The 26,089-nt window shown below is 34.6% G+C and overlaps 1 protein-coding gene across 8 annotated transcripts in view; it reads right to left on the reverse strand.

Moving 5' to 3' along the window:
• Positions 1-26,089, reverse strand: part of Tet (tet methylcytosine dioxygenase-like) — a 95,121-nt gene that overhangs the window by 40,508 nt on the left and 28,524 nt on the right. For all 8 annotated transcript variants that reach the window (XM_089174627.1, XM_089174630.1, XM_089174633.1 and 5 more), the window contains exon 3: positions 4,178-4,252. In XM_089174627.1, the coding sequence (XP_089030753.1) occupies positions 4,178-4,252 (75 nt within the window). The remainder of the gene's footprint in view (positions 1-4,177; positions 4,253-26,089) is intronic.

The raw sequence follows: 26,089 nt of genomic DNA on the forward strand, positions 1-26,089 counted from the left end.
TGAAAAAGAATTCAGTCGACATTTTATCCAACGTTACGAAACAATTCAAAATAGCTTAGGTTTTCAATTACAAAAAATAATCAAAGAATACGGTCGTGATCTTCGATCCTCGTCTTTATGAATATCTTACACGAACACGAAGAAATTATGCAAACGTATTTAAAGTCGAATACACAAAATTGTCCATTATTCTAGAAATTATCGTAGGACGGTGATCGTCTAATCTTAGTTGCATATCACGAGAAACGGCACTTACCGTACACAATGATAGATACGGTAATAAAATTCCAAAGAGAGAATTCAAATGTATAAAGAGAAGTTATTACTATTAATAACAAAATGGGGACTTTATTTATCTTACCAACGCAGAAAACGGAATGAAAAATAGCCGAAATTATCTTATCTATTCGTCGGGAGATTAGATAACTGGAAGGCCCCGAAGCGGTCCCTTGAACCGAGACTCTCGCATAAGTTACTTTGGACTTCTTTTCTACTATTATTTCTTTTTATCTTTTTTCTTTTTTGATAGTTTAAGATGATGAATGTAAATTAGATATTTGTGAGAATAGTTAGAAAGGTCATAGGTTACTATTATTTGACTAGGAAAGATAGAAAGTATATGTACATATATGTATATGTAGAAAATCCTACGATGTTATAAAGGATGATAAACGGTGAACGGATTTTCGATAACGGGTGGAAACTTAATGGTTCGCAATTTATGATGTCATCGGTTAGTAATTAAAATCTCATTAATCGTTCGCGAACGAGGGAGATAGGGAAAGAGAGAGAGAGAGAGAGAGAGAGAGAGAGAGAGAGAAGGATAGGAGGAAGAAACGGATTTAGTAACATAAATGCTCTTAAATTTACTCGATAATAGATATCGGTAATGATAAGCAATTGTAGACTACTTTTTCTATCATTTTTTTCTAAACACATCCCACCAAAGAGCAGATAACAAAAATGTTATGGACATTTTTAAAAATTACTTATTAGAAAAAATATTTAGAGGAATAAAAAAAAAGAAAAAAAAAAAAAAAGAGAAAGAGAGAGAGAATTAGTCATTTTATATAGAATCACGTCGGCAAGATTATTTCAGTTTTCCGTCAGAGAAACTCGTAAAGCGACACATTGTTCGCGAGTTCAAGATGGCGTGGTCCAACCCACCCCTTACCCCTTCTACTCAGCAGCCCCGTTTGTCGTCCGTCCTTCTCGACCCCCTCTTATACTTGCCTAATGCAATTTTGCTACCGCCGACACCATGATGAGCGTACGTGTGTATCATAACGAAAGAAGGAAGGTAAAAGAAAAAAATAAGATTTAAAATATGGAAATTTAATATTCAAGATTTAATTCATTTGATTCAATAAATTTAACCAAAATTTAAAAAATGGTAAATATTAGTGGATATTGTTATTTTCTAATTTAACATAATATTTTTTTCTATCTCTTTTATATTTTCTAAAAAAAAAAAACAAATTACTTTTCGTTCAGTTGTCCTATTCAAAGTAAAGTACTTTTTGTAATACACATTTCCTTTTTTTTTTTTATAGAAAACTGCATATTTTTTTTTTCATATCCCATAATTCTGACGAAAGTAATTATGTACTGGAGTTTTTCTTAGAAACATCGTTCTCATAAAATACTATAATGTCTTTGTCAGTGTATAATTACAGATAGGAAAAAAGTCAGTCGGTCAGTATTGTCAACAAAAATGACGCTAATATGTTATAAACGATTATTATAGTGTTAAGATAATATTCGTTCGTAATGTGACAAAGGAACTTTTCACAGAAAGTAGCATGTCACGATAGACCATTATCGATTAACAGATGTCTTCTAGTGTGTTACCTGATACATGAAAAATTAAAATGAAAAAGAAAACAACAAATAACAGTGTCCACTATTATGAGGGTGTTTGAATGATACAAGTATATGTAATACGAGTACGTACGTTGTTAACTAGCATGAGTTATTCGTTACACGTACTAATCAAGTTTATGTGTTACACGTATAACATGATCGCAGTAACACGTAATTTTTGAACACTAATAGATTTATTGATTGTATTCAATTTGACAAGAGTTTTGTGTTTAAATTCGTTGAACATTTAGATGCTTCTGATGAATCGAGAGAATTTAAAACAAAAAAAAGGCTCCAGAAAAGATGGAGGTAATTTCCTATTCATCGTGGGCGTGTTCGAATAGTTTATTTAAGAATATTTAAACAAATGCACACGTGTGGTCCTTCGCTTGAGAAGATCATATATCTTTTAACTGAAGATAGATATTTCAAGTGTAGGCGCCAGACAACCCTTGGCTGTTTTCTTCTAGGAATCTATCTCTTATGTTTATTTATTACCTCTTTGACACAGTTCAGAAAAATATATACTTGTTCTTATCTAGAGGATATAAAACACAAACAATAGAGGCAATATATATATATATATATTTTATTCTTCAGTAAAAGTCCAACACATTCTCGAAATAAATGCTTTGCATAATGACATATATCTCTCTCTCAAAAAAAAAAAAAAAAGGGAAATATTGTAAAGCATAAAGTGAGCACAGGTGCTTCTACAAAGTAAGTATACTGTTTTGTAGAAGGAATCGATAAACTACCACTAGTAGAGAAGCAAACAAAAAAAAAATCATTAACTTTAAGAATACGCGAAAAATCCTATTTTATCTTTTAAAAATATTCATACTATTTATTTATTTATTTATTTTTATTTTCTAATTATTTGTAATAATTATTGAAAAAATTTAATCATACTAGTCATATATAAACTTTGAACAAGTACGATTTTCTTTATTTGTTATGGCTTTTTTAAATTTAATTAGTTGTACAAGTATAAAATATGGTTTAGACATAAGTAAAATTATAAATAACAATTTTTAAAATGTAAATGAAGCTTTTGTTAAGATTATTTAATAATAATGTGTAAATGAATAACATAAAAAATGTGATGATATCTTCTTAGAACGTTACGTTAGGAAATGCAACGAGAAACCCAGTATATAGTTGTAGGTTTAACCACTAGGAGGCTTAAACAGGACAATTTTAAACATGGCGGTGCAGCGCAGACAGGCGCACTACACGTCGATCAATACCATCTTGCTTAATATCAGTTCTCAAACTCTGTACAGCCACATCCAAGATATTTAAAAGAAACGAATCGACGTTGAGTCATAATTTTTTCATTATATTCTTTTCACGATATAACATTGTTTTCTTTTTTTTTCTTTCTTTCTTTCTTTTTCGAGATCCAACAGCGATCCAACAGTTTGAATTTTTCACAAGCACAGTTTCAAATAAATAATTCGTATTTAATATAATATTTATAAAAAAAAAAAATGTATACACATTAAAAATTGAGAAATATTATCATTGAAAAAATTCTCTACAAAATATTTTAATCGGAAGTAGAAAAATAAAATGAATCTACGTAGAAATAAATGCATGTTGTTTGGGAGTTCTTAGAAATTATGATTAAAAATATATACATACATATATATATATATATTATCAAGATAAGGGATGCCATAAAAAATGATTCGTAAAAAAGGGTGACGAAGGAAGGAGGGGACATAGTAGTACGATTGCAGACAAGAAAAATCGCTTAAAAGCATGTTTCCTGAACGGCATCGTTTACGGAATCGCACTTCGCGCATTGCCTTTTTTATCTTTCCGTCTCGCCTTTTTCTCCCTCTCAGACGATTTCTTTTTTTACGTCGCGCCACCACCTCTTGTTTTCAAAGCTCGCGGACGAGATCGCAAAGGGCTTTGCTCGATTAAAAATTTTTCTTCCACGCGTTTTGAAATACTCTATTCTTTTATTTGTCTCTTCTCCTGCAGAGATATATATATATATACATATATACATATATGTATATATATATCATTGTGAGAAAACATTCCTCTTGTTATATATAGTGGTACTTAAAATTACAAAAGTTTTTACTAGATGCGATCCATCCTTTTTAAGAGCCAAGTAGAGATAAATGTGACCAAAATTAGTACTCCAAAAACAGGTAGCAGGGCTTTTTAAAATATGTGTGGATTATTTTTAATAAATCTTGAAGTTTTATAGAACTGCAGTCCTTTTACGTAAAGTAAACGTTTTATCTTAGTAATAAATGGAACAAAAATATAAATTGAAATATATTTTACTCACCCTCGTGGTACCCTTCCCTCGACCCCTGCCTCTTTCCCTGAACGCTCCCTCTCCTGTCTGCAGGTGATATAGGTGCTGCAAAACAATAAGACATGTTTAATTAATTTGACGTTCTAGAATGATCTTGTTTCTGAAACATCACGTACAGTTGCCTTTTAGATCATTATCGTTAAAACGTACTATCGTAAAATCAAGGCAACCATATCGCCTCAATTGATCTTGTTAAGTCCAATAGAACCAGTAATAAAAGTATAGTCTTCCAGGGCCAACGCATTAGATTAACTCTTAACCGAGAAAGTACTTTAAATTAGCATGTATGTGTATATTGAGAGAAAAAAAAAGGATATTATGAGAATTAAAATTGTTCTGTAATCTCTAGGAACTTCATCATTAACTATGGTCAGTACTTAGTTGCTTGGTACAATGTAAAACGGAATAGTTCTTTAATATTCCGTAAATAGTCTGATAAATAGTACAATAAGTTGTGCAATGCGCCACATGTCTTTACCTTGCGAAATTAAGGCAGTTTTCATGTAGTATACTTAAACTCGGTCGATAAACAAAATAATTTATTCATAAAACATAGTGATCGTTAATAAACATTACAAATATTTCATCAGAAAAACTATGTTTGTTTTTTTAAAATACTTATTATAACCTGCACTTGCAAAAGAAAACAATAATAATATATTTTTTTACAAGTAACAGTTTCTATTGTAAGTCATTTACTTTCTGCTAGCATTGAAATCACCTTATGGAAACCTACATTATCGACTTCATGAGAAAGAAGCTTCATACCGACGTACTAATTTATCAGTAGATGGCGCAAAAAGGCATCGACAATCGGACATTAGGAACATTTATTAGCTCTAGTAAGTTTTTTAATAATGGTAGGACTGAAACTTCTTTACCGACATATCCTGCGAAAGATAATCCCCCGACTTAATAAAAATCAAGTACTCAAGCGCAGGCGCTCATGAAATAAAATAAAATTGATTTTTTTTTTTGCCGGTTACCCCTAAAATTAAATTACTTTCAGCGATAACGAAAACCCTTCGTAACATAATACGAGAATCGTAAAATATTAACAATTATTTTTGTCCATACGACCTGTTAATAATCAATTTGAACTTAACAAATAAACCTCATCTATATGTCGCAAATAGTATTGATCTTTTAAATTGACGATCAAAATATATTGTAAATAAATAACAATTATGTAACGATAAAAGCATTTTAAGAAAAAAAAAAATAAAGAAACAGAATTTGTTTGTTGCGTATGAAGCAGAAGAAGAAGAAAGAAGAAGAAGAAGAAGAAAAAGATGTCGAAGATAAAATGGAAAAATTTATAGAGACATACATTTGAACGGCGGGCATCATTGGTTAGTAGAAGAAAAAAATGAAAAATAATCAATAAGATAAAAGGAAAATAAGAGAGATAGTTGGAAAGAGAGAAAAAACGTATGTCACGAAGGTGGCACCCCGAGCGAGTGAACATCGAGGTCCAAGGTAGGCGGAAAATTAAACGTCCCCTTCTTCGCGGCATACGCGTGGACGATTATGGTCTAATTCCCTTATACACGCATTCCTACCAACCTACCTTACCTACCAACCTACCTGCTCTCCTTTAGCGGTCTGTCTTGCTGAACTACGGAGGAAAAAGAAGCGTAGTAGTCGGTGCAGTCGATAAGTACACGCTTCAAAGATAGGGGTGTATCCCCGTATAATACTCTCCCGCTTTCTCCCTTCTCTCTTTTCCTCTTTCCTTCCTTCTCTATATCTTTCTTTCTCTCTCTCTCTCTCTTTCTCATATATCTCTTTCACTTTTTCTCCCTTGGCACACCCCCATGCCACCTTTTTCGCACATCTTTCTCTCCTCTGTGTACCTTCTTCCCTTCTACTACCTCTGCCACCCCTCCAATTGCTGTTCCTCTCCGTTGAAAAAAATGCAGAAGAAGAAGAATGACTGGTGCATATACGTGTCCTCTCTGTATGTATATATGTGCTTGTTTGTATGTCTCTCTCTCTCTCTTACTCTCTCTCTCTATGTGTGCGTGTTTGTGTCTGTGGAGAAAAAGAGAGAGAGAGAGAGAGAGGATATGAGAGAGAAAGGCAAGCAAGGCAAATGTCAATATCGACGTTGCATCGCTGAAAGAGCCGCACTTGGGGCGGGAATGAGGGCGTAATTAATCGTGAAAGCAAAGAAATTCTCTCTTTGTCCTTTTCCTGACGCACATAACTCGTCTTCCACCCCTCGACGAGTGATGCCACACGATGGTAGGAATTCTACGGTGCGAATATATGCGCTTAACCCACGGGGCATCATCGATAAGGTGATTTCAATCTTTACGAAAAGAAAATTGTTTAAACATTTCTTCCGTTTCCCTTGTTTTCTTTTTCTCATTTTTTTTTCCCCCTTGGTCTTTAATCTCTTTAACGATTCAAAAACCAATTTTGGAACAAAACTAAACGTTGAAATCTCAAAAACGTTTCCTTAGTAGTTTCTTTTATCCGTCGGTTGGGGATTAAATAGGCAGACAAAAAAATTTATATTAAACAATAAATTTAATTTGAAATTTTACGTAGTAAAAAAAAAAAAAAGAAAAAAGGAAGAAGATGAAGAAGAGAGAGAGAGAGAGAGAGAGAGAGAGAAAAAAAGAAGGTTTATGTAATAACTCACAAGAGTTGGTTCAATTTTCGAAATTCTCAGGACACTTCGGTGGAGGGAACGACATTTTTCGTTCGTTTTATGCGTATGCGTGGTAACTCCCCTCCTCCCCTACCCTGACCCCTCTCCCCTCCCCCACCCCCCGCCTTCCTTCTCTCCTTCGACAGATCTTTGTCCCTCACACAGGTCTTCACAAACGATCGTCTCTTTCTCCTATGAATTATTTAAAAAACGCCGCGTCGAAACGCGTGCCGCGCCTGCCAAACTGGTCCGACGACACTATCTCAACGTCGGGATCTTAAAAAATACGAACGATTTTTGCCACGTCCTGGCAGTCTCTCATCCTCGGAATTTTGCGCCTACCGCAAACAACGCTCTCGCTTTTTTTTTCTTCCCTTCGTGAACCAATATTCCTTTTTTTTTTTTTTTTTTTACATGGAAATAACAGTATATATATATATATATATTTTTTTTTCAAAAATAATAAATAATTGACAAATATTTATTATTTAAAATTCAAACAAATGTATTATTACGTATTCAATTAATTAAAATAATGATCTTATTTAAACGAGATACGAAATAAATTAATGTCGATCAATGATAGATAATCTGTGTAATAAAAAAAAAGGAAGAAGAAGGTTTTTTTTTAAATTAACATTTAAAAGATAAATGTTCTTTCAGAAATGAGCATTTATTTACCTGGAAGCTTTTTATAGTTTCCTATTGGCAAAGGTAAGCTCGTTATTCAAGAAATTAACCATTCAAGATCTTCTTCTTCTTCATAGGATCGACCGATCTAGATCAAGTAATTAGAAGCACGCGCGATGCCGCTCCGGCAGCTGTCAGCGATCCTACGATAAGCTAATTCAAATATTTCGAATATAGCTCTTGCTACCTTGTAACTATAAGCAGGCAGATGCGAATTTAACGATAAAGAGACAAGGGCTGCTAAAGTTTCATACAAAATATACGGTTTTATGTGTTGAAATTAACATTTCATATCAAAGACGACTTTGTTGTTGTGTCGTGTTGTGTTGTGTTGTTGTATTTGGTTTCTTTTGTCCTTACTTATTTTTGTTTTTTGGAAGGCACACACGTTTGATTGAAGTAAAGAATCGCATTGACCACTCGACGATAGTGGGAGTGTCGTATAGAACAAGTAGTAGTAGTAGTAGTAGTAGTAGTGGGAGGAGGAGGCAAATAGGAGTGAATGAGAAGGAATGTAAAATAACAAAAAAAAAAAAAAAAAAAAAACATTCCGGATTTCCGTAGAGACTACTGCCGTTCGTACTTCTCGCCTGCAGCCAATGAAAGGATTCGCTGGTGTCGCGTCGTCGAACGTCCTTCTTTTTACTCCCCGCCCCCTTACTCCCTCCTCCCCCTTTTCTCTTTTCCTCGCTTTGTGTCGAACGTATCCGTTCCATACACACTGTCCCGAATAACGCACACGCGATAAAAGTGTCAAACGCGTCGTGTGGGTTCCTCCTCCAATGGTGTTGCCAAAAAGTTCATACTTGTTCAATCGTAGATACAAATAAACTTTTATTCCAATTGTTTATTCAAATAAACCGATCGAATTAGTTGCAACTGTTTGTTCTTTCATTTAACAGTTACCTTGTCACAGACAGGATTAATAAAGAGTGTGTACAAATGGTTTATCAAAAAATAATCATAAGATTTATTTTATATTCTTTTTTTTCTCTCCATGATTTTTATAGATGCAATAAAAACTCAATTCGCTACTCGTTTTACTACACTCTATCTGCTATCCTATCGTTTACTTAATTACTTATTCAATCACTTTTGTGTATTTTTATAGTATTTCAACTTATTTTGCAAGATTCGTTTAGCTTATTTTTTAGATTTTGAATTCGTTAACACATTTATCAAGAGTGAGAAATTGAAAAGATCAGTTATTAGTCTGTGGTAAATGACAATTTTGTAAATTTGAGTTATAAAAAAGTAATCCTCGTCATTCTATCGATTTAAAAGATTAACTAAGGTAAAATACTTAGAAATAGAAAAACGACGAAGCAAATGACAATGAAAGTAAGACAAATGTTTTTTTATTTACATTAAATAATAAAATAATAAATGAAACCGTTAAAAAGTTTCTCAACAATAACTGATTCCAACTTCCTTTCGATTCGTTTATAATGGCAACCGATGGTTGGTACCTGCGGTTAGTCCAATTTCGGTTACACTTAAAAAAAAAAAAAATAAAAAAAAAAAAACTCGTTATAATCGCAGCGTGAACACGCACCGAATAAAAAAAAAGAAAACTGTTAACTTACGATAGAATTCGTTGGATATCGATTGTAAGTGTCAGAATTTTACTGTATTTTCTAAAAGCGATACGCGGGATCATCTCTTAACTTTTTTTTTTTTTTCGAGATTAGATTAGTACCTTTGCGATAGGAGAAACTCACTGCTTCTAAAAATGAAAAATATTCTCAATATTTATTTTTTTTTTTTTCAATTTTCAAATTTATTTATCGTGTTACAAGTTTTTTTTTTTATCGTAACGTTACAAATCGAAGGTTTGTGAGCAACAGATTGAATCGATTCCAATCCAAACGACGAGATAGAAGAACATTATCAAATGAAATTAATAAAGAAGAAATATATTTATATCTCATACGAGAATCTATCTTTCTTTTTTTTTTTTTTTTTTTGTATTTCGTTTTCTTATTCTAACTTATTTTCGCTTAGCTGACTTTAATTTCGACAAACGATTTTCACTTCACGACAGATGGCCGGCGGCCGAACGAGCCGTTGCACCCATTAGAAGTGCGACGGTTGAAAATGGTATATATCCGAAGGACAGGTTGTTGAACGTGCGCCATATGAAAACTTGGAATCCCCATTTAAACGATAAAATCCTAACTGATTGATTGATTAAACTGTATACAAATATATTTAACAAAAAAAAAAAACAAAAAAAATTGTTCGTATATGTTACTGTTAACGATCGAAATCAAACGCAAGGAAAACATTTTTATGACATTGCAAATGACAGAATTCAATTATGAAAGAATTAGAAAGGAAATTGTCAAAAAAAAACAAAACAAAAGTAAAAGTTGCATCCGAAAATAAGAGAGGGGAGGAGGAGGAGGGGGGCAGGGGAGGGGGTTGGGGGAGGGGAAATGAATCACGATTCCGGTCATTTGATCGATTCGATTTGAAACGGTGGATCAGAGCTTATCTTTCTGCTGAAAATGCTGATTTTTGAGGGGAATCGCAACGAATTGATTCTATTGCTCTTCTAAACTATACTCATCGCATATACCGTAACGTTGAGGAAAGAAAAAAAAAAAAAAAGAAGAAGGAAAAAAAAGAGGTCATAATTTCAAATTATCTTCGCATCGGTGAACGAAATTAATGGTCTCTATTTCGTTACACGTACATATTTAATTTTCGAAAATTATTTTCTGAAGCGTGACGCGATTTTAACAATACAATATTTATATATTCATATATATATATATATCTTTCCTTTAACGTATCGTTGTATCGACTTTTCGTAAAAGGGAAATTTGATGAATCGAGAAACATTCGTGTCGCGAATGATTACGATACAACTAATGGTTTATCTAAAAAGTGGGTATTAATATTGAAATTATACTCGTAAAATGAAACGATAATGTATATATATTTATATACGACGGGTATGACTAATACGTAATGAAAAAAAAAAAAATATCATAGAAAGGTTGGATAACAAAAAAAGAAAAGAAAAGAAAAAAAAAAAAGTAAGTTTAATCGAACTGGTACGTACTGGTAACGGCCTTAATAATTATTTTTACAACGTTTCCTTGTATACGTCGGGACTTGGCCGACGTGGTCTCGCTTGGGCGCCTTGCAGCTGGCATTCAAACAACCCCGTGACATAAGGGCGTCCCTTCTTCTTACATGTGAACCAAACGATACACATACACCCTACTACACACTGTCGAAGATCGCTGGCTACGCCCTTAAAGCACGCAGGATGCTCGGCTTACTTTTTCTCCCCCACCACAGCACACAAACTCCATCCCCTTCCTTTTCTTCTTCACTTCCACCAACCTATCCTCTCATCCCTTCCCTTTCATCCCTCTCATTCCTCAACCTATCCCATCATCAAACTCTCCTCTTCTCCTACCAAACAACGACGACCACGAGACTTCGCTAAGGCCCAAGTGTAAAAGACCTACTACACACCTTCGTCATGTTTATCACGCTGGAACGTTCCACCTAGTTTCAACGTCAGACCGTATCTATAATAACCTTTTTACTATACAATCCACACCAAGGAAAATTCTCCCCTCTCTCTCTCTCTCTCTCTCTCTCTCTCTCTCTCTATTTACGCCATTATGCTATTTATCGCTTTATCCGCGAGCTTAAACTCACGTACTCGTTACTAAATTTTTCTGATGTCCTTCGCTGGCAGGACTCGTTAACCAACTACATTTATATAGTAAATAAGGTGAGATCTTAAGAGATATCGCTTAACAAAGTGAGAGTCTTGTCGTTAATTACGCAAATAATAAAACGAGCTTAAGTTTCATGTGAAACTTAAAAGGAAATGAAAGAAAATATATAATGCAGAATTCAAGTAAATATTTACTACTATTCATTTTAATATAATATAAATAAATATATTCAACAAGGGTGTTTTTCTCTCACTCTCACTCTCACTCTCTCTCTCTCTCTTTCTCTCTTTCTTTCTAATGTAAGTGATTTTTCTCAAGTGGTATAAATTCAAAATAATCATCGTTTCATCTTTGAAAATAATCGTTGACTCTTTTTGTCCTTTAAAAACGAACCATATGATACATAAAAGAACCTTCTTCTTCTTCTTATTCTTCTTTTGTCAGAACAAATCGAAATTGAAAAGAATACGGAACATAGGGATGAAGAGCAAAGGTTTATTCTTGAACCAAAACAACCCCGTGACTAAAAATGTGAAACGAACGAATCGACGACCCACGAACCCCCTATAGATCCATTCTATCCTTCTTCCTTCCGTGTTTTATCAGCAAAAATAGGTATGACACAAACACTTTCTTTCCTTTTTATCCTTTTTCATCGTTTCCCCCTTTCTCTTGTAATCTCTGTTTTCTAATTTTTTTTTTCGTATAATCGGCTTTAGATATTTGAAAATAATAAAAAAAAAAAAAAAAGATAAAAAGCAATATCATTTACGTAAGTGATAAACTTTTGAATCATTCATATGTACAGTATATTTTTTTAATAAATACGTGTACTCTATTAACATTAATATATTCCGAGTATAAATTAATTTAAAAATTAAATTGAAAAAATTATAGTATCATAAACGTAAAATGATATATCGTTACACATAATTAAATATGTATAATCATATGTGTTTTACACAGGAGTAATATTATCTTTCTGATGAAAAAATTAAAAAAAAATATATATAAGAAAAGAATACTGAAAAAGAATAGTTTTTCCAGTTTTACAGCTGATAATAGAATATCATTCGACCATCGGTCTCGACCTTCGGTCTCCTTTATTTCATAGAACCCTTCACCCCTTTAGAAATTCACACGCAAGCTTCATCGTGTATACTCATATACTCGCGAAAGTAGGTAAAGTAGGAAGAAAGGGAGGGAACGAATAAGAAAAAGAGAAAAAGAGAAAGACGGATAGAGAATTGCGTGGAAAAGGGGAAGAGTGGGGGAAGCGTGTGACTCGATGGGCAGGTGTAAGTAAGGTGCCTTTAAAACAGAAGGGGAATACTTAATATCCTTCTACGTCAGGTGCTATTTATGAGGAAGAAATTACGTTAAATTATTAGGAACGGCCTGTCGTAATTTCTTTATTCAGTGAAAACTTATTCGTGACGTACGAGAATAACGAGGAACGTATTCACCGGGACTAGTTGTTAAGATAAGAAGTACTTCGATTGGTTGTTAATCTCTTTATAACGTAAAGAATTTTCTTATATATATATAATTTCTAACGAGCAGGTTGTGTTAATGGAAAATTTGCGAACCACGACAGATAAATATATTTTTATCTAGTTAGAAATAAAATATTATATGGGATAAAAGATATTAAGATTAGGTTGTACCAACGCATGGGGTGGTCTAACCATAATTTTAACATTTCATTCCTTTTCAGTTCTTGAGAGGTCTGCTAACTGACGATAAACAGTATGACTAACTAACACATGGCCCTCTCTTTCTCCTTTGACAGACGTTTCTTTAACTTGGAAAAAAAAGATTTCAACTATATTTCTTTCGAAAAAACGCTACTGTTTCTCACATAATGAAAATAATTTTTCTAACTAGATCGAGATGAACAATATTTCATTATCTGTCACAAAACGTATAAATAGTATATCGTCCACGTGGGCGTGTTATTGTTTTGAATATAATGTCGTTCTCTTCTGGGCCAGAAGTACGACAATGGGTGTGAGTACGGAGGGTCAGGCACCCCAGGATCGACCCTCCAAGAGGGATTTCATTCATGATCCCAAAGCCCACCACCGTCTCTGTGACTCTTCCAGAAGCTGTGAGGGCAAGCGATACATAGGTTGGTATTTTTTGGTAAAAAGGGTAGCCTAAACATCACGCTTTGGTGCATGATATTCCTGAAAAGGGGCCATTTGATATCTTAATACGATACATGAGGGAGAAGAGCTGGTCGTCCAAAAAGAAAAAAAGAAAAAGATGCGAGAAAGAAAGAGAAAGAAAAGGGAAAAGACGACGCTGGTATTAAAGTCCAAAGTAGACATGAAATAGGTCAGTTCTCGTTTCTTGTATTTTGGTACCGAAAGTTACAGAATGACCTGTTATTGGTCACCAAGAGTCGAAAGTAGACATTGAATAGGTCAGGGTTTCTTGTATTTTGCACCCGAAAGTAAAAGAATGTAAACCACCAAGACCCGTTATGTTCTTGTAGGCCACCTTGACTAAGAATGTGCAGACGTGAAGAATAGGTCAGTTTTCGTCCCTTGTATTTCTCTACCCGAAAGGACACCCTGAGAATCGATTAGTTATTTCACACCATCTTCAAGAATAGTGATTCAATATATTACATTATTGGTTAGTACAAAAGATTTGCCAATGAATCGAATTATTATGTTAGAAATAAAATTTATTGAATGATTTGTTAAAATAGAACAATCTTAAGAAATGTTTCTTTTCCACGTAACCACTGACCAAACATGACTACCAGGTGTTTAAGGAAAATAGGCAAGATGAACCCTAGTAGTAGGGTGAGTGCCACGCTTTCGGATAATTAGGCATCAGTGGACGTCTCCCGTCTTTTTTGGACCCCCAGCCAAAGCCACGAGAATCCTGCTAGTGACTCAGACTCCCCCACAAACCTGAAAACGTGGCACGAGCCATGAGGCGAGGGTGCTCGCTTCCCTACGTCGTCACGCTATTCATAGAAAGAAATCAGAGATACGTATTTAACTTGTGAAGAAAGTGGACCTGAAAATGTCCAATCGTATATAAAGAGGAAATGGTATGTGTCTGGATCGATTTTTACACTTTCGTGAATTTGCTAACTGTTGGTAGAGAAGGGTCGAAGCAAAAGACGTCCTGATATTCAAACGCTACGGATTTCCCTAACCCAGATAGCTGGGTGTGACCCTGACCTTGACAATAATCATAACGCACAGCACCCTTGCACCTCTGAGTTCCGTTCTCTGAGGAGGGTCTTTTCCACAACTGAGGGTTCCAACCGCTTCTGATGGTTTACATTTTATCGCAACACTCTTTCTCTTTTTCTCTCTTACACACATACAACACTCGCTTTCTGTCCCTCTTCTTGTTCTTTCTTTCTCTCCTTTCTGAAAGATCGCGCTTGTTCACGCGGGTAGAAAGGATGAGGAAAGTCAGCTAAGGGTTGGGATGGATGCTGCTGCACCCTCCGTGTATCATTAACTGCCTTGTAATCGTGAGACATTAGGGACTTGTGCTTTGGGTAAAATCTTTCATTGGGATGTCGTGAGAAAAATAAATGCTTTATGAAATTTAAGGTCTTAACGAAGGATTGAAAAACAAAACGTTATTTATAATCAATTCAATCTCAATATCGACAAATTAAGAACAAGTAATATACATATATATAATTAACGATGAATTAAATAAAATGTATCAAGTATCAAGACAATTTAAAATAATTCAATTAACATTAATAATTTTACATTATCGTCTAAGAATATTAGGAAGGAATTCATATTGCTGAATTTCCTTTCCAATTCGGTGTCATAATATCTCTACACGGAAGCGCTCGATATGAGAACGTCCAACCCAAACAGAACCGTGATTCCAGGGTCAAGGTTCTACTACCTCGGACGTAATACCGCCGTCTCATCCACCCTCAAAAGGTCAACACGCGAGACAAAGTTGCTAACCTATTTTATCCTTTCTCTTTCACTTTTTCTCTCTCTCTCTCTCTCTCTCTCAATTTCTCTCTTTCATTTCCATTTATCATACATCTAAAGGTATGAAAGAAATGTCCTCATTGTTCACCCACTTTCTACTATTGATCTTTCTTATTTTTCTAACTCTACCCTATACCGAAATATAATCTTTGCTTAACACTATTATAATTTTGTAACACTATAACATATCTTCTCAGATATTATTAAAAAAAAAAAAAAAAAAAAAATCACGAAGATCATTTATTAACTTCTCTTGGTAAGCAAAGCATAGGGGAATCGAAAAGAAATGGTTGTTTGTTAAAAGACAAACACTGTTTAAAAGGTTACCTTTCATCGTTTCTACCGTTTCACACGGGACAATTTTTATCGGTCGGGCCTTCGGATATTATTCGATGATATTTTCAGTGATCCGATCTTCCAGCTTCTCTCTCTCTCTCTCTTTCTCTCCTGAGCGACACTAACTGTCTACTTCCTAACTTAATCCGTAGCTTCCGACGCTGCGGCAATCTGACATCCTTTTTATTTTCATTGGCTCGCTAGGGCCTCTCTTGTTGGCGGGGGTCTCGTTCCCAGGATTTTTCTATCCACGATCAAGAGTGCGAGTGAGCGAACGAACCAACGAACGAACCAACGAACGAACCAACGAACGAACGTACGAACGTACGAACGAGCGAACGACCGGCCATCCTCGGCTCGCCTAATCAATTTATGTCGTTGCGTCGTATGCGTCGTTCTATCTCTCTCATTCTCTCACTCTTTCGTACACCTTCTCACTCTATCTCTCTAACTCCAGGGAGAGAGAGAGAAAGAGAAGCAAGGAGAAAGAGTAAAAGAGATAGAAAAGAGAGTGAAAGAGAGTGAGAGAGAGAGGACTGCAAATTGATCGCTCGTTCGACCCGACAGAGAACGACAGATACTGGCATGTAGCTTGAGTGCGGCTTCCGTCGTTCACGTTACAGGTTCATAAAACCTGATAACTCCTCTGATTATGAGGCGCGTTACGTTCAACTATGTTGTCGCGTCTACATCGATTGGTCTCGTTTAAGGCCAAGAAGAATCTTAAGTCATCTACGATTATGATATCGGATGATGTCTCTTCAATAATTCACATTCATTTCTTCTTATACTTTTTTCTTTTTCTTAATGACATTTAAGTATTGTTTTATCTATTTTTTTTATTTTTTTCGTTTTTTTTTTTATTTAATATATAAGACTATAGATATATATCAAATATAAGATATAAACGTATATATATATATATACAAGGAAAAGGAAAATATAAAATCAAGTATGACGACATTCTTGACCGATGAAAGAGAGCTCACATCTTCCGTAAGATTTAATCGGCATAAACGATAACCCTGACGCCCAATTACGCATAACACACATACTTCGAGATTCGTTGCACCGGCAGACACCGAACGACCGACCGACCGACCCGGCGGGTCGGTTGATATTTGCATGGACTTATGAAGAAATTCTCTCAAGTCCTGGCATCGTACGCCAGAATCCCAAAGATTTTAATTAAATCTTTCGAGTACGAGGGAACAATGCTCGAGAAAAGAAGAAAAGTAATGGATAAAAGAGAAAGAAGGAAAATAATGAAAGAAGAAAAAGAAGTAATGGTAGTAGTGATGGTAATATTATATATATATATATATAGATGTTATAATCGCGAATAACGCAAGGAAAATTGAGAAACTTCTGTTGAAAACTAGAAAAAAAAAAGAAAAAAAAAATTAAAACGAAAAGAATTAGAGGAAAAAAGAAATGTTAAAACTAGCTGCAGCTACACCGATGCACATCGTCGAAAAACTTCTTTTACTCTTATCAAAACGCAAATGTTGGTTCAAAGACCTTTTTCTTTTTTTTTTATTTATTTTCTCTTACCTTTCTTCTCTTTCACATTCTCACCTTCTCGTTCTCTCATTCGTTCACACACACACACACACTACTAACCATAAACCTAGCCAAGCAAGAATGATCGCTAGGCATAAGAAGACTTATCAATTATTTATCATGAAAATTATATCCAACAAGATAAATATATATTTTTTGACAGATAAAAATGTTTTTCTCTCTTTCTCTCTTTCTTTATCTTATTCCTGGAAGAAAAAAAAGGTAAGAACATTTTAATATTTATCGTTAAGTAAATTTTGTCTATTTCAAATTGCAACAAAGGAAAAGAACATTCTCACGATCTCATAGACCCCCCATCCCGTGACTATTATTAATAATAATTTACTATTCATTTTTCTTTTCTTTTTTTGAATAAAACTTTTTCTTTTTTCTTTTCTTTTCTTTTCTTTACTTCTCTTCTCTTTTCTTTTCTTTTCTTTTCTTTTCTTTTTTTCCTGTTTCGTTCCTGTTATTGACGAGCATTGTAATATTTTCCATTTTTGCTAACAATTGTAGGATTAACGATTCGAATTTGATTCTATCCATCTTACATTGACATTTGTGGTATATTGGGTAAATCATTTATATAGAATCAGCCGAAATGCTTTTAAAAGAAAAACGAAAAATATATATATATATATACACGCACACACACATACACATACATACATGCACAACATTTGTATGAGAACTGATTTGGACATAAAGGAGCAACCGATTATTCAAAAGACGGTCTTATACAAATAGACGGTTGTATCATCCTAACTCACTGTTTCTCACTCTCTCTCTCTTTCACACACTCTCTCTCTCTCTCTCTTTCTATCTCCGGCTCTCTTCCTCGAAGATTTTCAATTCTATATGATCTGTGGATCGTATTCAGAGCACGAATAGACGTGCTAAACCATAATGCACTATAATACATTGAGATTTTTACGATAATGGTTGTCAACCTAACTCATGTGAACGCTTATTTTGCTTAGAATTGGAAGAATTTCTTCCTTTTAAATAATAAAAAAAAAAAAAAAAAAAATTGATGAAAAATGTTTCAACAATATATTATTTCATTTTCAAATTATATACGTAAAACGATATAAAATGAAATAATTTAAAAAAAAAAAAAAAGAAATATAAAAAACGCGTGTTGTTCGATTAATCGTTAAATAATATCATCGAGATGATTAGAGGAAGATTCGGTATATATATATATATATATATATATATATATGTATATTGGGCATGTGAAGAATTGTAATAGTACGCGATTAGGTGTGAGAATGAAGAATGGATATATAAGAGAAGATAAAGAGATAGAGATAGAGATAGAGATAGAAAGAGGGGGGGTGGAGAGGGGAGGGAAGAGAGAGAGAGAGAGAGAGAGAGAAAGAGTGAGTGACAGATTACTGGTTGACCACCGTTGCAGCGTGACCATTATGCTTGCGACCGCGCCATGCTCACGCATAGGCGTGTAATGTATGTCTGTAGGTTAATGCAATTCGCTCAGATCTCATTGCGAGAATTGTACGGCAGAGAGAATTGATTGATTGGCTCTTTCGTTTCAGGCCTCGCCGTACAATGAATACAACCCGCTCGATGCTGTCGCGCGCGAAAATGGTAATAACCTGACTAGGAATCTCATAATCTCTTTTCCTTCTATCCTTGACCGTGAAAATTACCGGTTTCTCTCTCCCTCTCTTTCTCTCTCTTTCTCTCTGACTCTCTTCCATAACACAGAAGAACTTTCATTTTCGAGCAGACTTCCTTAAATAAGGATCAAACGTCGTTTCAAGGTTACGTCCTTGTTACTGAACTAGCAACCACCGTCACCGTGACCGTCATCACCATCACCACCACCATCAACATCAACACAACTATATGATTATCTTTATTTCTTTTCATGACCTGGTCACACACACACAAAAAAACACATGTAATCAAATTCTTGTCAACTTGGAAAAAATGACTTTGTTTTTGGTGTGTTTGTTTGTTTGTTTGTTTGTTTGTTTATTAAAAGATAGATAGGAATGATAAAAAGATTGAGTATCCCATTTATATAGGTAGAAATTTTGTTCATGACCCACTATTAACATAACGGCAAACTAAAAATGTCTGTAATAAGGCTAAAGAAAGGAAGAAAGAAAGAAAGAGAGAAAGAAAAAAAAAGAGAAGTTTTATCAAAGGGTTTGCGTGCGAAACGCAACTAGCACGACCCGCCGGCCGCGTGCAGCAAGACGAGCGAGCGCGCGCGCGCGAGTTCACTTAGGGATGTGCTTTGCACATACACACATACTCACAAAACATATAAAACCACACACACGAGGAAGAATTCAGGCGGCAGATGTTTGAACACAGAGTGAAAAACCGGTCGTGTTGATGTAGCTGGCGTAGAGAATCGCTATAAAAATATCCGCCATTGTTATAGGATGGTTTAACCGTCCCTAGGAAAGTAACAGTCCCAGAGAAAATAGCCGAATCTACATTTCTTTCAGGTCTTCTTTACTTTTCTTATTTCTTTTTCTGTTTAAACCCTCATTCTCGACTTGTCGCAGATTGTGATTGAAAGCATTTGTCGATTTGAGAAAAATTTCAGCATTGTATAAGCACCGTGCGAAGTCATGGTAGGGGAAGCCGAACGGACACACTAGCGCAGGTAGTGGATAACTTTGGCAGTAAAAGACGGTGTTTTTTTTTTCGTGTTCACAAAATATACGCGTGACAATTAATTTTATGATATTTTTATAAAAATGTATAAATAGAGTTATTCCTTTTTTAGAAAATAAAATCTAAAGAAAAGAACTGAATACTAGATTTTTGTCTACATTTGCGACACTTAAAACCACTCCTACATATATATTTTTAATTTTTTTTTTTTTATAACAATGTCACATCGTACTTTATCTGCTTGCCAATATTATTTAAAGTTTGATCTACTGCAGCTATAATTTAACTTCTTATTTACTACAGTAAACGCTACAGCTTTCATACTGTTTTTAAATGATTAATTATACTTACATTTTAGCGGTAATTTTTGCATCATAATTGTACAAGATTGAAATTTTATTGTCACGTGGTTTGACATGCACAAAGAAAAAAATGTTTTTAATAACAAAAATTAATTGTTATCGCAAAGCCCTATACGTTTAGATATTAAAAACCTCAGCACCACCGGTGCCTATAGGAATATAACTGAATCGACAAAACTTTGGTTATACACGAGACAGAAGAATGTAGACAAAAAGAGGATGAATGGAATGAAAATTATTATATTACTCACCTAGGCAGGTAAAGTAAGAAATGTCTCAGAGTACATGTAATTGCTGGCCGAGGAGAAGCCGAGATTAACAAACATGTACTCTGAGGTTTTCTTATTTACTGCCCATGGTGAATATACATTTTTTCTACTCGACGTAGGCGAAAATCGACAACTTCGTTTTGAACGCAAACGTGTTCCACTTTAGTCCGAAAATTCCTTTTCTTTGCCCATAGTAAAGAAAAATTTTTTCTATTATTATGTCTTTTCTACCTGGATGGGAATAGAGAAAAAGGGACCAGATAACAAAAAAAAAGAAAAAAGAAAAAGACATTCCTTCCACAGGTGAATACTTTTAGCGCCTTTCGTTTTCTTCTTCTTCGGAATAAAAATGACAGTTTTTTTAATAGCAAAGAAAGTTCTATGGGTCGAGGAACTTTGTAGATTTCGGACAAAGTAAATTTCGTCTGAGATCTGTAAACAACAATAATTTCAGGTATATGCAGGGTTTCCAATATGAGAAAAGAAAAAGTTGAGATAGAAGAAGGAGTAAGACAAAAAAAAGGGAACAAAGAAAAAAAAAGAGAGAGAGAGAGAGAGAGGGGGAGAGAGAGAGATAATGAAAAAGCCAGGCTAGAAATATAAAATTGTAGACAGCTGCTCTTCGAAAAAAGAACGGCGCTTGCACTCTGACACCCGTTCTAAATCGAAAGACGAACCCTACTTATGGATTCGGGTAATTAATTTTGTTCTTTGGCCAATAATCCTAAAGGTCGACGCCTAAACAAAAAGGAAAAGAAATAAAAAAAAATAAAAAAGTTAAAAAAATTTAATTTATATACTTGCTCTTTTTGCCGATCTTTTTTTTACTTCGGTGTCCTAATTTCCATACTTTTGAGAGAAGATAAAAAATCGCGTGTAAAATGTGTCTATTATTATTATTATTATTATTATTATTATTATTATTATTATTATTATTATTATTATTATTATATTATTATTATTATATTTTATTATATTTATAATTAGTATATTTTATTATATTTATTATATTTTATTATATTAATTATATTTATATATTTATAATTATTATATTTTATATATATATATATATTATATTAATTATATTTATATATTTATATTTATTATATTTTATTATATTAATTATATTTATATATTTATATTTATTATATTTTATAATACTTATTATATTTATAATTATTATTTATATCTTTCCCTTTTTTTTATATCAACGATATAGTATTCGCTTGTAATATACGTGATTTAAATAACATTAATAAAAATAACTGAAACATTTGTCTCTCGATTGAAATGTATAATAATGTAGTTTTTAAAAGTTTGTTTCTTTCAAAAAATGAGAGACTCATGATGAGACTGATTATACAAGCAACGAACGAACAGGGGGGGGGGGAACTAAGTATGTATATATGTTTAAGAAAAATCTCAGCTGTACGAAGAGAAATAAACATCCGGATACATCTGTCCCGTTGGACCGGTAATTTCTGACTGTTTTTCACGGGCCAACCGTAAAAGGAAATGTATTTCCTCCACACGTGCTACTCGTTTTTGGTCTCCATGAGCAAGCATCGTCAGTTTATCCAGAAGCGTCCAAAACATCTGTCCAAGTTTTTGAGAACAGTTGCAGTTGGAAGCAGATTTTCTTTTCTATAATACTATGAGAACAAACGAATCGATCTATCGTTCGCGATACCGACTTTTCACGGTAGACTAAGAGCAATGATCTAATGTGAGAGGAAGGAAGGAAGGAAGGAAGGAAGAAAGGGAAGGGAAGGGAGAGAGAGAGAGAGAGGGGTAGGTACAGGAGGGATTCTCCACACCCCCCCCCCGAAAATTCATCTATCTTTTTCTCGCACGCGTACACGAATATAAAAAACATACACACACAAAAGGGGATCCCCAACGTAAACACGTATACATAGAAAATGTGTCTTATTCTTTTCTTCTTGCTCACTTTTTTTGTTGTTGTTGACGATAATCCTCTTACGGTTCCTGATAAGTTATACTTTCGCGGTTAAAACGTTTAACGTTCTTTCCTTTCTGAGATTTTATATATGAGAAAAATCATTTCAATTCTCTACGCACGCGGGCAGATGTTAGGAGGATGGCGTTTCTTAGAATAATGTTAGTTTAAATGAAATCCGACGGCTGCGAGCCACTGGTCTCTAGTGGATATCCGTCGTGCGTGTTACCAAGAAATTACGAGACGATGACGTCTTTCTTTAAACGCAGAAAATTTGTGTCTTATATGGTTTAACTTATGTTGTTAAAACAAAAAGTGAAAAAGAAAATATTACAAAATAAAAAGAAATTCAAAATTAAGCAAACCTTGACTGAACCGTTGATTTGTGTTTTTTTTTCTTGTTTCTTTTTTGGTTCATCCTATAGAGTAATAAAAAAATCTGTTGGCAATGGTAAAAGAGAAGGAGAAGGAGAAGGAGGAGGAGGACATGGGCAAAATTTAAATAAGAATCGTTTTCCAACGAAATTGGATCCAAGACCCTTCACCGAGCAATTACATTCCTTTTCTCTCCCCCACCCTAACTAGCTCGGAAAATATCCCTCACGAGTCTCGCGAATCTACCTCGAATTTCTCTTGCCATTAGAACGGCCTTGAGGAGATAAGCCGATTAATCGCAATAAAGAATCGCCATCTGCCGCCTTCCTCTACCCCCCCCCACACCCTTCCTCCCTCCCTTCCTGTACAGGGGAAAAAGGGATGCAAGAGTGCTAAGGTACGTAGCTATTCTAATAGCGGGGAGAACTTTTAAGGGTAGGGAATCACTCTCTGAATTATCGATAGTCATAAATTCCAGAAATCTAAAACCAAGTTTGAGCAAGTAGAATAGATCAGAAATTGTATACAATATAACGCATTAGTCACAGGGAAATCCCTACTGAATTTTTACTAAACTTATATATATATATATACATATGTGAAAGAAAAAAAAGAATGAGAGAAAAAGAGAGAGAAACTATATATATATACAACATGCATCCTTAGAGAAAGGATCTCCCATGGTCGCCATGGTAACTGTGCAAACAAGATGGTCGCAGCTTCCTGTTTCGAGATCGACAGCTGCACGGAGGATCTAGTTTCTCTAGGCTTGAGACTGAACCCAGACAAATATTCAAAGAGGGACAAATAGCAGGATAAATCATGCTTTCATACATTTCAAAAAATCTTTAGACCAGATGATATTAAAGTTCAAAACGAGAAGTATTGTCAACGTCATCGTTCATCGTTCATCAATAATATACATTTCTATAAAATGTAATGAAATTTTGAAAAGAAAATATATCAAGTTGAACGAAATAACCTTTCATGAAAAAAGAAAAAATGAATATAATATTCTATTGACAATTCTGAATTAAAATATTTATTGTATAATCAAATTTATTCTTTATTGACGATGAAATAATAAATGTCTATCAAAAATCCCCCGCCCTCCCCAAGATATCTTCTTCATTTTATAATTATAATAATAAACAAATCGTTGTGTCGGAAGTTTAAACAACAAGAAAAAATCAAAAACCTCTCATTAAACACGCCCTTCCTTTCGGTGATAATAAAAGAAACAAAAATGAATATCTCAGCCGTTTAACTCGTGAATTCCATGAAATTTTTCGAAGGAATTGGTTTCGACCACCGGCAACGAAACTCAATCGCTTGCTTGCTTGCTTGCTTGCTTGCTCGCGCGCGCGTTAATCGCTCTCGCGGCTCTAATTGGAGCGCGCTTGATCTATCTTCATGTAAATGAGCGTAATTAGCGTGCAACATAAATCAAGGTAGCGGCAGGGACGATCGATCAGGAACCACTACGTCGAAGAGGGTAAGTAACAGAGAGTGTGAGAGAGAGAGAGAGAGAGAGAGAGAGTAAGAGAGTAAGAGAACGTACGAAACGAAACAAGCAAACAAAATGAAAAAGGTAAGAGTGAAAAGAGAGAAAGAGAAAGGTCGTGTCGTAAGGGTCGAGGGCCGATTTTCCTTCCGAAATAAAACTAATGGCCATTCGTAATTGGGATTAGCCGTGAGCTGCTCCTGTACGTATAAAAGAGGGTTAGATAGTGTTAGACGTTAGAATCAGACTCGGATTCCTTGCATTGTACCTACCATGACACATGTGCTTCCTATAGTCCTCTCTCTCTCTCTCTCTCTCTCTCAGTCTTTATTAATGCAAACGCGCGTGTTTCATTTGGAAAGATTAATGGCTGGATTATATTCGATTTGTTCAATTCGGTCAACACCTTGCTCGCTCGCTCTTTCATTGCTCAAAAGATTTATTTTATCCTATTGGAATTAATCTTTCTTTTTTCTTTTTTTTTCTTCTTCTTCTTCTTCTTCTTCTCTCTCGGCTTATCTCGTCTAGTCTCGTTTATTCTATCCTAAGTCTCTTATTTGTTTTTTTTTTCTAATCGAAGAACAATATTTTGAACGAGACAAACTCTATGAACGAAGAAGAACAATCGTCGCGAAACATAAACGTGACAGATGATGATAATACGTCGAATGGGGACAATTGTTACGTAGCATCTACTTACGGATTGGAAATAACTACTACATCTTGCTTTCAATTACGGCTTCCTGCATTACACCGTACTAATGCGTAACAAATTTTCGCATTATATTGAATTCGGCGAATCACTGTCGTAATAATAATATAGGACAAATTGATATTTATGAAATTGGATTATTTTCAAATTCGTTTGAATCATATTTTCGTAACTTTTATTTAATCACGATATTATCGCGAACGATATTTAATGTAAAAATTGCGAAAATATTAAATATTAAAAAAAAAAAAACAAAAAAAATAGGACGATCAGTTAAAAGTAATCGTTCCACATAAGCGATTTAATTGAGCGAATTAAGGAAGCCACGATAGCAGGAACCCGTCGAACCCTTCTTCGATATTTTTTTCGTGCGAGAGCAATTTCGCGCTGGGTCCACTGAAGTATGCGCGCGCGCGAACGCGTTACTTACTCGTCCATCGTCGTCGACGTCGACGTCGTCGTCATCGTCGTCGTCGTCGTCGTTTGCCCCACACGCGCGTCTCGTTTTAATTCGGCCATATTGCTTCCCATCGATTTAACTTCAAAGTCCCTGCACGCCGTAGACGCGCCGAGGAGGAAAAAAAGAATATCCCGTGACACGGTGTCCCATGGTGCAAATAAATCATACGCGTTCCCGTGCGTAACATGCACACACGCATACACTCGTGATATTAACGCACGTGTTATACGAGTAAAACCGGAACAGATAAACCATAGCTCGTTACAACTGAAAATTAGTTACGTTTCATTGAAAACGATGACAACAACGTTCCCGATTCCTGCCTTTGATTAGTCTAATTAAACAAAATTTATCCATCGGGATTGCAATATATTGAAATAATATTTGTATTCACTTTAATTTACTATCATCACTCGTTCTTCTTTTTACATTTATTACATTCAACGATTACCTATCATTTTTATTATTCGATTTAATCGAAGAATGAATGATAACATTTTTTCACCTCTTCAATTTTACTTTTCGATCCTCGTACTTTGAAGGGGCCTGTATACGCCTCAAGAGCGATTATCCTTTATCGCGTACAGTAGGTACATAGAGCACCAACTAGATTCGCTTTTATGACGTCATAATGA

Source organism: Polistes dominula, unplaced genomic scaffold (assembly GCF_049000335.1).
Source record: "Polistes dominula isolate Pdom_NZ unplaced genomic scaffold, Pdom_raw_medaka contig_16, whole genome shotgun sequence".
Classification (NCBI taxonomy): domain Eukaryota; kingdom Metazoa; phylum Arthropoda; class Insecta; order Hymenoptera; family Vespidae; genus Polistes; species Polistes dominula.